Source organism: Coptis chinensis, chromosome 9 (genome assembly GCF_015680905.1).
Source record: "Coptis chinensis isolate HL-2020 chromosome 9, ASM1568090v1, whole genome shotgun sequence".
NCBI classification, from domain to species: domain Eukaryota; kingdom Viridiplantae; phylum Streptophyta; class Magnoliopsida; order Ranunculales; family Ranunculaceae; genus Coptis; species Coptis chinensis.
This window is the reverse complement of record NC_141464.1, coordinates 83,961,061-83,973,826: the sequence shown is the minus strand read 5'-3', so window position 1 is coordinate 83,973,826 and position 12,766 is coordinate 83,961,061. Positions and strand designations below refer to the sequence as shown.

At 32.2% G+C, this 12,766-nt stretch overlaps 1 protein-coding gene and 8 non-coding genes across 15 annotated transcripts; all 9 read left to right on the top strand.

The window, feature by feature from the left end:
- The first annotated feature begins 1,081 nt into the window (after positions 1-1,081).
- Positions 1,082-7,801, top strand: LOC147478927 (uncharacterized). Of its 7 annotated transcripts, none has more exons than XR_015207491.1 (9): positions 1,082-2,085; positions 2,354-2,400; positions 2,481-2,532; positions 2,885-2,980; positions 3,813-3,866; positions 3,946-4,011; positions 4,520-4,609; positions 4,687-4,767; positions 7,605-7,801. XR_015207491.1 is itself a non-coding variant. In XM_086582143.1 (9 exons), exons 1-8 carry the CDS (start codon positions 2,021-2,023, stop codon positions 4,762-4,764), a joined length of 537 nt encoding a protein of 178 aa, XP_086438269.1. In that variant the 5' UTR covers positions 1,082-2,020; the 3' UTR covers positions 4,765-4,767; positions 7,605-7,801. The 7 variants fall into 7 exon arrangements, 5 of the variants coding, with proteins under 5 accessions (XP_086438269.1, XP_086438270.1, XP_086438267.1 ...); XM_086582143.1 differs by having other exon boundaries at positions 4,520-4,598; XR_015207492.1 differs by lacking the exon at positions 3,946-4,011.
- On the top strand, positions 1,196-1,260 carry LOC147478935 (small nucleolar RNA U49). Its single transcript, XR_015210018.1, has one exon. It is a non-coding gene; the product is annotated as a small nucleolar RNA U49 (small nucleolar RNA).
- Positions 1,441-1,589, top strand: LOC147478934 (small nucleolar RNA snoR2/U65). Its single transcript, XR_015210016.1, has one exon. It is a non-coding gene; the product is annotated as a small nucleolar RNA snoR2/U65 (small nucleolar RNA).
- LOC147478933 (small nucleolar RNA snoR77Y) lies at positions 1,631-1,723 on the top strand. The gene has a single exon (XR_015209914.1). It is a non-coding gene; the product is annotated as a small nucleolar RNA snoR77Y (small nucleolar RNA).
- LOC147478932 (small nucleolar RNA Z159/U59) lies at positions 1,774-1,856 on the top strand. The gene has a single exon (XR_015210013.1). It is a non-coding gene; the product is annotated as a small nucleolar RNA Z159/U59 (small nucleolar RNA).
- On the top strand, positions 5,836-6,036 carry LOC147478931 (small nucleolar RNA Z112). The gene has a single exon (XR_015210010.1). It is a non-coding gene; the product is annotated as a small nucleolar RNA Z112 (small nucleolar RNA).
- On the top strand, positions 6,082-6,230 carry LOC147478930 (small nucleolar RNA snoR2/U65). The gene has a single exon (XR_015210017.1). It is a non-coding gene; the product is annotated as a small nucleolar RNA snoR2/U65 (small nucleolar RNA).
- LOC147478929 (small nucleolar RNA snoR77Y) lies at positions 6,272-6,364 on the top strand. Its single transcript, XR_015209913.1, has one exon. It is a non-coding gene; the product is annotated as a small nucleolar RNA snoR77Y (small nucleolar RNA).
- On the top strand, positions 6,415-6,497 carry LOC147478928 (small nucleolar RNA Z159/U59). The gene has a single exon (XR_015210014.1). It is a non-coding gene; the product is annotated as a small nucleolar RNA Z159/U59 (small nucleolar RNA).
- Positions 7,802-12,766: the final 4,965 nt, after the last annotated feature.

Below are 12,766 nucleotides of genomic sequence, written 5' to 3'. Positions count from 1 at the left end.
CATAATTATAATTATAGGTTTTTAATTTTTTTAATTTTTTCGATTTTGAATCACAATTTTTAATTTCTTCAATTGCACAATTATTAATTTCTTAATTTCTATGCACAATTCATAATTTCTCGAGTTCTATGCACCACAGTTCTAATTTTCAGAAAAAATACACGCGGTGTTGGCAAAACCGCGCCCATAGAAGCCCAAACCCACGCGGTTTTGGCAAAACCGTGCCATAGAAGCCCATTTAGTAACCCAAGCCCACGCGGTGTTGGAAAAACCATACAGTTTTGGCAAAACCGCGTGAGTAATTTGATACAGCACCAAGCCTGGAACCAAATATTGGCCGGTTTGGTGTTTGGTTTGGTGTTTTTACCAACACGTGACTCTTCTGAAATTGAAAAAACACCAAATTGTTGAAAATTTGGTGTTTGATGCTAGATTGATATTACTCCTAAAGATGCTCTTATAGTTGTACGCTTTTGATTCTATTTTTTGAGCATTCACAGAGTCTCTAATATTTCTAAAACTCTTTGGCTAATTACGAAAAAGTAAGAGACGAATATAGAAAAATCATAAAATTGGAGCACTTACATATACTTCAGTTTTTTCTAAACTCTATTACTAATTACAAAAAAATATGATATAAATAAGAAAACAATCCCATATAAGGTTTTACAGATTATTCAATTTTTCCTAAACACTATACCCAAATTACGGAAAACTTTGAGACAAAACAAAGTAAAAACAATAGTTTCCACTAAAATGAAAGGGTCTATGGACTTATTATGGGGAAAAAAAACGAATATCCTGTGGGCAAAGCCTATAATTTTGTTATTTTTCCTAAATCTATTATTTATTTTTATTTTAAATTATTATCAAACTAAATCACTTTATTAAACACAAGTTTATCAAATGAAAAATCAGTGATAATTACAAATTTTATGGTTTATATTTCAATATTTAATAATTACATTAGTATAATTTTGAATTTTCACCCTTCATACGTTATGGGCCTTCACTCTTCGAGCCAAGTCCATCTCTATAAGACCTCTTTTTTGCCGGACAAAGCAAGTCAATTAGGGTTAGGGTTTTCTCTTCTATATAAGACCTCTTTTTTGCCATTACTCATCACATCTTCATAATTGTTAGTGTTTCTGGTTTATAAGTTTTTGTGTTTAGAGTTGTAGGATTAGTTGTTTCGACCCAATGAGGAAGCAATCCCATAAGATAGGAAGTGCCGTATGACATTTCAAACACAGTCGATCTCCTTAATTCCCAATTCAACCAAACAACCTGATACTTCGTCTCAATTTTTTTTGTTTCGATTTTTTCAGTTGATGTTTGGGGGCAATTAATTGTTTTCGTTGTGTGTGTGATTTTAAACGGGTCTTCTGAGGGTTTCTATTAATTTATTTAATTTGTTTTGTTTTGTTTGATTAGAGTAATGGTCTGATGCCACGTCTGCGGTAGCTAAAATTATGCATTGACCGGAGATGCTATGATTAGACCGATATTAAAGTTTTTGCATTTTGATAGGAACCTGTGGATCGAATTTACAGTATTTTTCCATGGAGCCGTTTTATGCGATTACAGTCTTTTTTGTTGTAGTAAGATTTGGTTTTTATGAATTTGTATAAAGCCTGTGATGATGAGTATTTTTGTAAGTTGGAATTACCGACTGAAATTTATGTTTATGATTATAATAAACTGGCTGTTTCTGAGGCTTTTGGTTATATTTTTTTTGTTAATAAATTTTAGCATTTTTGGCTTTTATGTGAAGTCTCTAATGATGATCAAAACAATACTTTCGTTCTTCCGAGATAATATATGCGGAAACTTTTGGAGACCTGAACTGAAGAGACTTTTTACGCGTAAAATGATTCTTGTTGAAATAGATTATGTTTTCTTTTGATTTCATATCATTGGTTTTATGGCCAACAATGTAGTTTGATTGCGCAATTTTCCGGTGTAGAGTTTCCCAAATTATTTTCTTGTTTTCATCCCACTGCACTGGTAAGCTCGCCACATGCTTTTATTAGAGTTACAACGCGCCGCCAATTCAACTTTCTCAACAGCAGCAGCAGCACCAGTGTGAGTTTCTTCTTCATGTCGTCTCAATTCATTTGATTTTTTGTTGAATGTCTTATTGTTGTTATCTAGGATTAAACTTAATCATGTATCTGTCGTTAAGTAGTAGTAGTATGTAACACTTTTCCTTTTAGAGTTGAATGAGGAGAGGGATAGCAGTAACACCTATCCTCCAATTGCACATTATAGGCCACTGGCTTCCCATTTATTTTTCTTCTTTTTAAACGTTACATTTTTATCTTTTCTCATCACATTTGTTGCTCCTTTTTAGCTTCATTTTACAAGGTCAGTCTCATCAGGACTTTCCAGACCATGATGGTAAGTAAGCCTCTAATATACCTAGTATATGTAGATTTTGTTCTATCCTTGGTGTTTCTCTCACATGTGACTTTTTCTAGGCTCAGAAGTAAGGGATGGATGCCGGCAATCTAAAGACGTTTCGTCCAACAAGTACTTACTCTAGACCCACTGTGTTACTGTTCTGAATAAAAAAAACCACTGATTTTTGTGCCTAACTTAATCATGCTCAATCTTACTATTATATATAAGTTCAAAAACTGCAATTTGTGTTTACTGTTTTAAATGTTAAAATTTACAACTCATTTTACTTATCAAGTATTATCATACCATTCCTTTTGCTCATATGACAAATATAATCCATGTTTTACGTAGAGTTGTGTGTCTTTTCTCAACCTTGCGGCCTATGAACCCTTTGTCTTCACTTGATTTAAGTCTACTCCTTTGCATTGTATGCCTAATATCTTGTTTTCAATGGACCACATACTTGTTTGGAATTTCGTAGGTTGTTGGAGAGGTTGAGGAAATATGGAATTTCGGGAATCTTGTCGTATGGGCTTCTTAATACTGTCTATTATCTTGCAACATTTTTCTTTGTTTGGTAAGTTTGTTATAAAATACCTTCGTTTGGACCAATTCTTTAGTCTAGAAAAAAAAAATCTGTTTAAGTACCTTTTGTGTTTTCAACTAAAACCACCAAAAGTACTGCTTACACGCTAAGAAAATTTACCGTAGAGGAAAGGAGCTAGTATCTCGCCTCTAAGTTTAGACGTTTAGTCTAAAACCAACTCTGGTAGAGACTAGACACAGGTCTGTGTTGAATCCTTTCCCTCATTGTAAGAGACTAAGGACAAAAAATTGATTAATTTACCACTGTAGTTGACGGTGTAGGTTTTTAGGATGGCGTTCGTATTTTGTAACTGAAGGAGAAAGGTAGAAAGAAAGAAAATATGATCATAGAAAGTAAAAGTTCTTTTTCACTAGCATCACAATGTTAGTTACATTAAGTGGTGTGAAGCCACATACAACATTTCATTAAGTACAAATGAAAAAAGAGTTAAGAGCTATGTCTCGAGTCTCGACTACACATGATTCAACCCAACTCAAGTACTCCACAAAATGATGAAACCAATTTGATTTGGCATGAGCTTATCCAACTTGCTGTGAACTGAGTTTGGGCATCTTTGAGACGAAAATCAATCAAACTGATCATATTGATGTGAAGGAATTGAGTATGCTTCGAACCTCCTTTCTTCTCCCTGCCATGTCAGATTATATTGAAACACCGGCCAGAAAATAAACATCAGCAACTAACAAGTTGCATACTCTAATTTTCTACACGGTAATCTATCCTAGATGCATGATGATGAGAACTTCTATTTCGCCTAGTATCCAAAGCTTTATTAGAGTTTGGTGCTTTTCCCTTTTTTAAGGTTTTATGTTGCTCCTGCTCCTGGAGGAATGGGTTATGCTGCTGCAGTTGAAAGGTAACTTCCTTGGCTTTGCATCATATCTGCAGTGAAAAATCCTGAAACTTGTAGACATTTTTCAAAATATGGGTTGCAGATTTCTCAAAGTAATGGCAATGATATGGGTAGGAAGCCAGGTTACAGAGCTTGTTAGAGCTGCAGGGTAAGTTCTTTAATCTCAACATTGCATGCAGGATTAGTTAGCGGGTTGACAAGAAGTCCTGGAATTACCTGCTAGAATAACTTTCATTGTCTTGCCCTCTTTTCCATTTTTCCTCACGACATATTCTTATATATCAGCTCTTCTATTGTGTTGCTGCCATTAGTCCATTACCAATACAAATTTGCATCCAGTGGATGAACTAAAACATTGGACCATTCTTTGGTAGGACTTGAGGCCAGAACTATAATAAAATTTTGGAAAGACAGTTCAAATTGCTATATGGCATTTTCCTTAAGGTGAGCAGTGATTATAATCTTAAATTGGGTGTTTTATTAGCATACATTCCCAATTGAAGAGGCACCGACTCCTTCCCAATATACGAGACATATGCCCTCTATAAGGCACTGCTCTGTGTTATGTATACACCATCCACACGGCTTTCACCAAAACAAACAATGTAGGTGTTACTACTTTTGCCATCTCTTAACTCTTTGATATCCTTATGCAGGGCCCTTGCACTTGCTCCTTTAGTAAGTAGAGGGTTGACATGGTTCACAAAAAAATTCAACTTCAAATCTGAAGGGAAGGCAAGTAGAATGTCAGTTGTTCCTTTTTCTTATTATCAGAGCCTTGATTCCAATTATCCTATGTTTTTCTTACTATTGTTGCTTGTAGGTCTTTGTGGCTATTGTGGTAGTTTGTCTTGGAATAGCCCTTTTGATGTTCTTTATGGTGACATTGCTTTGGGCGTAAGAGGTACCACCAAGCTTGATTGTTTGGGCTTTGTGGCAATGTGTTAGATAGTTTTACTCCACTAATAAGTTTGAAATGGAGATAGTTTGAAATGTGTTAGATAGTTACTCTTTTTTGCGTTTTGCTGAGTCACCTTAAACATGGCGTGGTTTATCCAAAAACGCGTAGTTTGATGTCAAAAATTTGATGTTTATCCTAAAGTTGCTTGGTGTTTTTTTGGTTTAAAATTTGAGTGTTTTTTTGGTAGCTCTCATAAATGTGTTATAAAGATGCTCTTATAGTTGTACACTTTTGGCTCTATTTTTTGAGCATTCACAGAGTCTTCAATATTTCTAAAAGTCTTTGGCTAATTACGAAAAAGCAATAGACGAATATAGAAAAATTAGAAAATTTGAGCACTCACATACTATAAGTTTTTATAAATTCTATTACTAATTACGAAAAAAATATGATATAAATAAAGAAACAATAAAGAAGGAAACAATCTCATCTAAAATTTCACAGATTCTCCAACTTTTTCTAAACACTATAGCTAATTACGAAAAAAATAAGAGACAAAAAAACTAAATTGCTAAAAACAATAGTTTCCACCGAAAGACAAAAACAAAGTGTAATGAAAAATTATTATGGGGAAAAAATGAAACAAAGCCTATAGTTTCGCTTCTTTTTCCTAAATATATTATTTATTTTTATTTTAAAATTATCAAACTCAATAACTTTATTTTTTATCAAATGAAAAATGATAATTACAAATTTGATGGTTTAATTTCAATATTTAATAATTAGTATTAGTATAATTGTATAATGGAATTATTATCGGGGGGCTTTAAAAAATGAATGGCCATCTACATTTGCCGGACAAAGCAAATCAATTAGGGTTAGGTTTTCTCTTCATTATTAAATGAATGACCTCTTTTTGCCAAATCACCCCTATAAATAATTTTGGTAGTGTTCAAGTCCATCTGGTTTATAAGCAAATCAATTTTAGGGTTTTGTTTCTATATAAGACCTCTTTTTTGCCATCTTCATAAGGAGTGTTCCTGGTTTTAGTTTTTTGTTTAGAGTTGTAGGTACCCAATGAGGAAGCAATCCCCAAAAGATAGGAAGTGCCAGATGACATTTCAAACACAGTCGATCTCCTTAATTCCCAATTCAACCAAACAACCTGATACTTCGTCTCAATTTTTTTTGTTTCGATTTTTTCAGATGATGTTTGGTGGCAATTAATTGTTTTCGTTGTGTGTGTGATTTTAAACGGGTCTTCTGAGGGTTTCTATTACTTTATTTAATTTGTTTTGTTTGATTGATTAGAGTAATGGTCTGATGCCACGTCTGCAGTAGCTAAAATTATGCAATGACTGGAGATGTTATGATTAGACCGATATTAAAGTTTTTGCATTTTGATAGGAACCTGTGGATCGAATTTACAGTATTTTTCCATGGAGCCGTTTTATGTGATTACAGTCTTTTTTGTTTTAGTAAGATTTGGTTTTTATGAATTTGTATAAAGCCTGTGATGATAAGTATTTTTGTAAGTTGGAATTACCGACTGAAATTTATGTTTATGATTATAATAAACTGGCTGTTTCTGAGGCTTTTGGTTACATTTTTTTTGTTAATAAATTTTAGCATTTTGGGTTATTATGTGAATTCTCTAATGATGATCAAAACAATACTTTCGTTCTTCCGAGATAATATATGCGGAAACTTTTGGAGACCTGAATTGAAGAGACTTTTTATGCGTAAAACGATTCTTGTTGAAATAGATTATGTTTTCTTTTGATTTCATATCATTGGTTTTATGGCCAACAATGTAGTTTGATTGCGCAATTTTTCGGTGTAGAGTTTCCTAAATTATTTTCTTGTTTTCGTTTTTGAAACATTTTTCATATATTCATGATCTTCTGGTCGTGAATGTCCATTACTTTTTAAATCTGTGTTCTTCTCATGCTTTTGAGTAAAGATGAATGTCAGTGATATGCCTTTTTAAGTGGAAACGAGTAGGAAAAATTAACTGAACACGAAGCCTTTCAAATGCGGTTAATTCTTTGATGATGTTAAAAGTCTCTATGAAAGTTTTGGTGAAATTTGCTGGCTGTGGGTAAGCTTGTGTAGCTTTGGAGTTTAAAAGCTAAGTAATGTGCTTTAACTGTTAATGTGCAATGTCCAATTGCATATGGTACTGTTAATATCCGTAAGTTTGCATACGCAATGAACCTTTTTTGGTGTCGACTGCCCCCACCTCCAAGTTCGTGGATTCATGGGAGTATTGTTGGAATAATTAGTAAGGGCCCCTTGTAGGATTTGAATGTAAAAATGCAATTTTAACAGACTAAAAGGAGCAACCATTCAACCTGCAGTTGGCAGTTCTGGCTTCGGTCATTGGTGCATTCAAAAGTGGGTAAGGCAGGATCACACGGGGATTATTTTGAATGGATCACTTTATTGGGCGGCTTGTCACAAATATTGGCTGTTTGATACTTTGATGTAATCATCTCTTTTGATGTTAGTAACAATGTGGTTAGAGAGATTTCAAGACCTGATAATGATAGAGATGCTGATGATGAGGCGTTTTTCTTCTATCGGACAAAAAATTGAGGAGTCTGAAGGTAATTTAAGTTTGGGTGTGGTGGGTATCATTTTGAGATATGGGTGATGAATAAGTATGATGCTAGAGACTCGTGGTGCAAACTGTTTTCCATTAAAAATAGAGACATGGATCAGATTCTATGGCTAAGTCACTATGCATGCTTAAAAAATCAGAGTATATATATATGTTTGCTTACATATTGATGTAAAAATCATGTAGGAAGGAAGCTGATATGAATTATGTTCTGCAGGTGTACTATGAGGAAGAGTTGGGGAAAGCAATTGAGAAAGCATATGGATGATACAAGCAAGGAGACACTTGAACTGGCCATTAGGTTATCTGCATTCAATAGTCACCCACGTGTTCTGAAGCATAGTGTGTTTAGTTTATTGTTGTCGATTTGTCAAAATATGATACATTGAAGGGGTATTAAGAAATTTTCATGAAGCCATGAAGACCTTGATTTACACAGGAACATAATTGTTCAGATCCAAGCACCCACAACCACTCAACCTGACAACTAATGCCTTGCGATTCTAAAGTCTCTAAGAGCTATGACATTGTTTCCGAGTATCAAGTTCTCGGACATACCAGACAGGACGTGAAATCCATCAATTTGGGGGGCAAGTTTAATTTTGAATTTAAAATGGCAAATTTGGGGCAAGTTTAATTTTGAATTTAAAATGGCAAATTTGGGGGGCAAGTTTGATGTTGATTGTTGATGAATGATGATGATGAACTTGATATTGAATTGACAACTTTGATTGAAACAAGTAATTTGAGAGAATAAATAATTTTTGGTGAAATGAAACTTCTACTCAAGATTGAAGTGGAGAAAAAGATACTAAAAACGAATAACGTGAAGAATTTGATTAGAAAAACCTTGAAGTTGAAATTTTATTTTTAACTTAAGATTAAACTAAATAAATTATATGTTAAATTGATTAACTAAAAATGAAAAATGAATAACACTCAAGAAAATAATACTAACAGCCTAAGTATTGATTAAGAAAAATCTAATGGTTTGATATTTTTCTAGATTCATATCCTTGAATAAAATAAACTTGTTCATTGATTTAAGATGTGGAATAAGGGGTGCAATTTTGACCGTTGGTTTTTAAGTTTTTGTAGATGGATTAGGTCAAAAAATCAAATCATTAACGTCCTCATTATGTCCACAATCTAGGATTTCCAATTTCCATGGCTCCAAAATAGTATATTCTTTATAATATTTTTAATTTTAGCTAGGATTAAACCAAATTATACAATTAAGGAAGGTTTTTGATAAATGCTCAAAAATAAGAATTTAAGTGTCTAATCATGTATGTGTTAGTTTTCATTTTATATTTAAATATTATAATATAATGCAATTTGAAATTTTGTAGGTCAAATAACCTAACTACTAAATATGGATGAAAAATGAGTCAAACAAGTCAAATAGAAGTTATTTGTAGCTACAATTAAAAGTCAAAGGCAAAAGTGTCGTATTTATCTCTAAAAGTGCAAACCATAATAAGACTCTAAAATAGAATAATTATTGAGTTAGAAAATTTTTAAATCTGATCTCCTTAACCTTAATTAATTATGCAATCATGAAAATAAGAGTCCAACAAGAAATGCCATTTTGAAAACTCCACTAACATTTCTCTCATATTTCTTTCTCTCCTCTTTCAACTCTGGTGGTAAAACAACAAAGAATAAAATAAAAAAAACTTTATATAATAAATTGAAAACTACACTAACATTTATAAAAAGATTTTTATTTATCATAATTTTGAAAGAAACGTAAATGCAATTGCAGTACAAATTACAATTGCAGTACAAACCCAAAATATTACTAATAATAGCCAATACAAAATAAATTTGATAAATTCGCACTATAATCGAATGAATGAGAACCCCTTGAAAAATCTACAACTCAATTAAAATTTTGTTTAATAATTTATTTTTTATTTTGTATTTGATGAAAATACAAATTAAAAACAATTTGTGGAGAAAAAATGGAATGATTTGGAAAGAGAATAAAATAAATATATATTTAGTTAGATTTTAATTAACTAGAGTTAATGACTATTTAAAAATAAGGTGGATAGGTGCTTAGGAGGTTTTTCGCTCCTAAATGTCTAGGATCAATTTTTTTTCTCAAATTGTAAAATAGGGCCATTGAAAACTTTTACATAAAAGCCCGAATTTGATAAAAATTTGTCCCTTTCTAAAATGGTGACAAAAGTTTCTAAAAAGTGGAACTCTATTCTCTTTATCTGGACTTCCATTTTTATCTCAAAATCTCTCCAATTCTCACTCGCTCCTCATATTTAAACTCCAATCTCGATCCTCTCTCTCTCTCTCTATCCTTCATGTGAAGATTTTTTTTGTTGGAATTTACTGATTTACATAAAAGTCACCAAGCAATTATAATTTTTGATAAAACTTGGTTTTATAAGGATTTACTAAATAAATGTTTGCAAATCAAAACTTTCCACATTTCCTTTTGTTTATATGATACCAAGTGGAGCCAAAATGTACTTTTTCAATTATTAGGGGTATCTCAAATAATTGTATATTGCATGGGTATCTCAAATAGAGTTTTAGAGGGGGTATTTAGGTCAGTGCGAAATACTTCGGGGTATCTAAAATAAATCTGTAGTGCATGGTAGTATGGTCAGAATAAATTTGTAGACAAGCAACTGTTTGTTGTCCACAAGACTTCAGTTTATGATTGGTGGAGTGGCTGCCTCAAAAAACTGTGTTAATGCCCAAAAACACTGTGTAACTGACCGAAAATGGATTTAACCAATGGGAATGTGCTGTTTGTGGACAAGTTTGTCCACAAATTCGGACTCGTAGTATGGTAGGGTTATTTGGGTCGGGTTTTTGAAAATTCGAATCCGAACCGATAAGAAAATTAGAAACCTTAATCCGAACCGAACCGATAAGATATATTGCAAACCAAAATTTAAACCGAACCTATCTAAATCGAAAACTATAAAATCAATTAATTTCAGCCACACAATTGATAAACATATACAAAATTTATTATAAATATTGCTAAAATGTCATATTATCAGTTTGGGTTCATATCGGTTCGATGGAGACCAAATCCGAAACCAAACTAATATCTTATCAGTTCGGTTTGGTTTCGGGTCAGTGAAAAGGTAAACAAAATTATCAAACCCCAAACTATTTTTTATCGGTTTGGTTCGGATCGGTTATCGGGTTATCGAAACCAGGGGCGGCTCATCCATGTAGCGAAATAAGCAACGACTTAGGGCCCCGCAATTCAAGGGGCTCCCAATATATTCCATCGGTTCAGTCCAGTCCACTATCGCGGTAAGAGGAAACAAAATGTTTTTACAATGGAAACTAAAGGAACAAAAAACGGTATACAGAGAAACAACAGACCATTCGTTTCCCTCGTCTTCAGCTTCTCAAGTTTCCCACGCCTTCAATTCTTAAGCAAAAAACATGCATATCTCCATAACTAATCAACATTCTTTTTAGCCTCTTTATAAAACCAACAATACACTCTTACCTCTATTATATTTTTTTTTTTTCTTCTTTGGTCTTATAATCCCTCATTCTCTATGACTCTCTATTTCTTCTCCCTTTCTATTTGCAATTTTGTGTTAAGTAAATTTATTAAAGTTTCAACTTTCAAATTTGTGACTTGTGAGAATATTCAAGAAACATAAAAGAAAAGAAAAGGATGAGGTATTTTTTTACTTTACTTGTTAAATTGTTATCTTCTAAATTATAATATAATTCCACTCAAACTCAGTATTTTCTTTTTTTGGATAGTGGATGGATAGTGGTTTTAACAGGTATAATTGGACTAGCTGCTTAGCCAAAGTGGTTGCCGTGGTCTCGTAGATTGTCTACTTTTTTACCCTATATACTTTGAACGCGACTTCGGCTAGCAATTAAGCTTCGTCTCAGGGTGATTGTTTCCATTTAATTTTTTATATTGGTATGTTATGTGACTATGTGAGGACTTATTGCTTGTATATTATTTTACTATTTTGACATGAACCAAAAGTATAAATTCGATAGTAAAAAACGCCGAGAAAAGAGAAAAGTAGATGAGGCAATTGAATCTCAAAGAGGAGCTATTTTAAAATTTATAAAAAACTATAAACAAAATGAAACGGTTAGTTCAAGTGATAATTTAGTAAATAAACAACCTGACCAACCAATATAAGTAGATAATAATTAAAATATAAAACACACTAATATTGATCATAATGTAAATTTTGTTCATAGTGTTTATGTTCAAGATAATATTGAAGAAAATCAAATTAATGAAATAAATGGTAACTCAACAGAATACTTACTTGCTAGTATTGATGAGAACCTCAATGAACAATCCAACTATTTAGTTCAAAATATTTATGGCCCTAGACGATGGGGTAAAATTGATACAAAACTAAGAAATCTGTTAGTTAAGAAGGGTCCAATTAAAGTTAACAACGTAGAATTTCCTATTGATATAAAGACAAAAAGAAAATTTTCAACTAAATTTTACACCTGAGTAGTGCCAAATGGAGAAAAGTTTTATAGAAATTGGTTAGCATATTCAAAATATGGGAATAAGGTATTTTGTTTGTGTTGCAAGTTATTTAACTCAAGTTGCACCCAATTTCAATTAAACGGTGAAGGGACTGATAATTGACAAAATATTGGTACCAAACTTAAAAAACATTAATTGTCTATTGGTCACATTGATAATCTGACACTTTGGGATGAGTTAAGTGAAAAATTAAACATCAAAACAACAATTGATAAGCATATCCAAAAGCAAATTGATAGGGAAAAAAACATTGGAGTAATGTACTACTAAGAATTATTGTTGTTGTTAAGACAATTTCTAAAAACAATATGATATTTTGTGGAAAGAATGGGAAATTTTACGAAGCTAATATTGGTATGTTTTTTAGCTTAATTGAAATGATTGTAGAGTTTGACCCAATTATACAATAACATATTCGGCGTGTCAAACATGATAAATTAAAGGTTCATTATTTTAGTCGCAATATACAAAATGAATTGATACAATTGTTGGCATCTGAAATAAAAAATAAAATTATTTTGAAAATTAAGGAATCAAAATATTACTATGTTATACTTGATTGCACTTACTTCTGATATTAGTCACCAAGAACAAATGGCTGTCATATTATGTTGTGTAGATGTTTCCTCAAGTCTCATAAGAATCGAAGAGTATTTTATAGACTTTATAAAATTAGAAGACATGTCGGGTAAAGGACTTTTTAATGAGCTATTATGTGTGTTAGAAGAATATAAATTAGATTTTAACGACATAAGATGTCAAATGTATGATAATGGATCAAATATGAAAGGTAAAAGTCAAGGCGTCCAAAAAAGATTGTTAGATACAAATCCTAGAGCATTTTA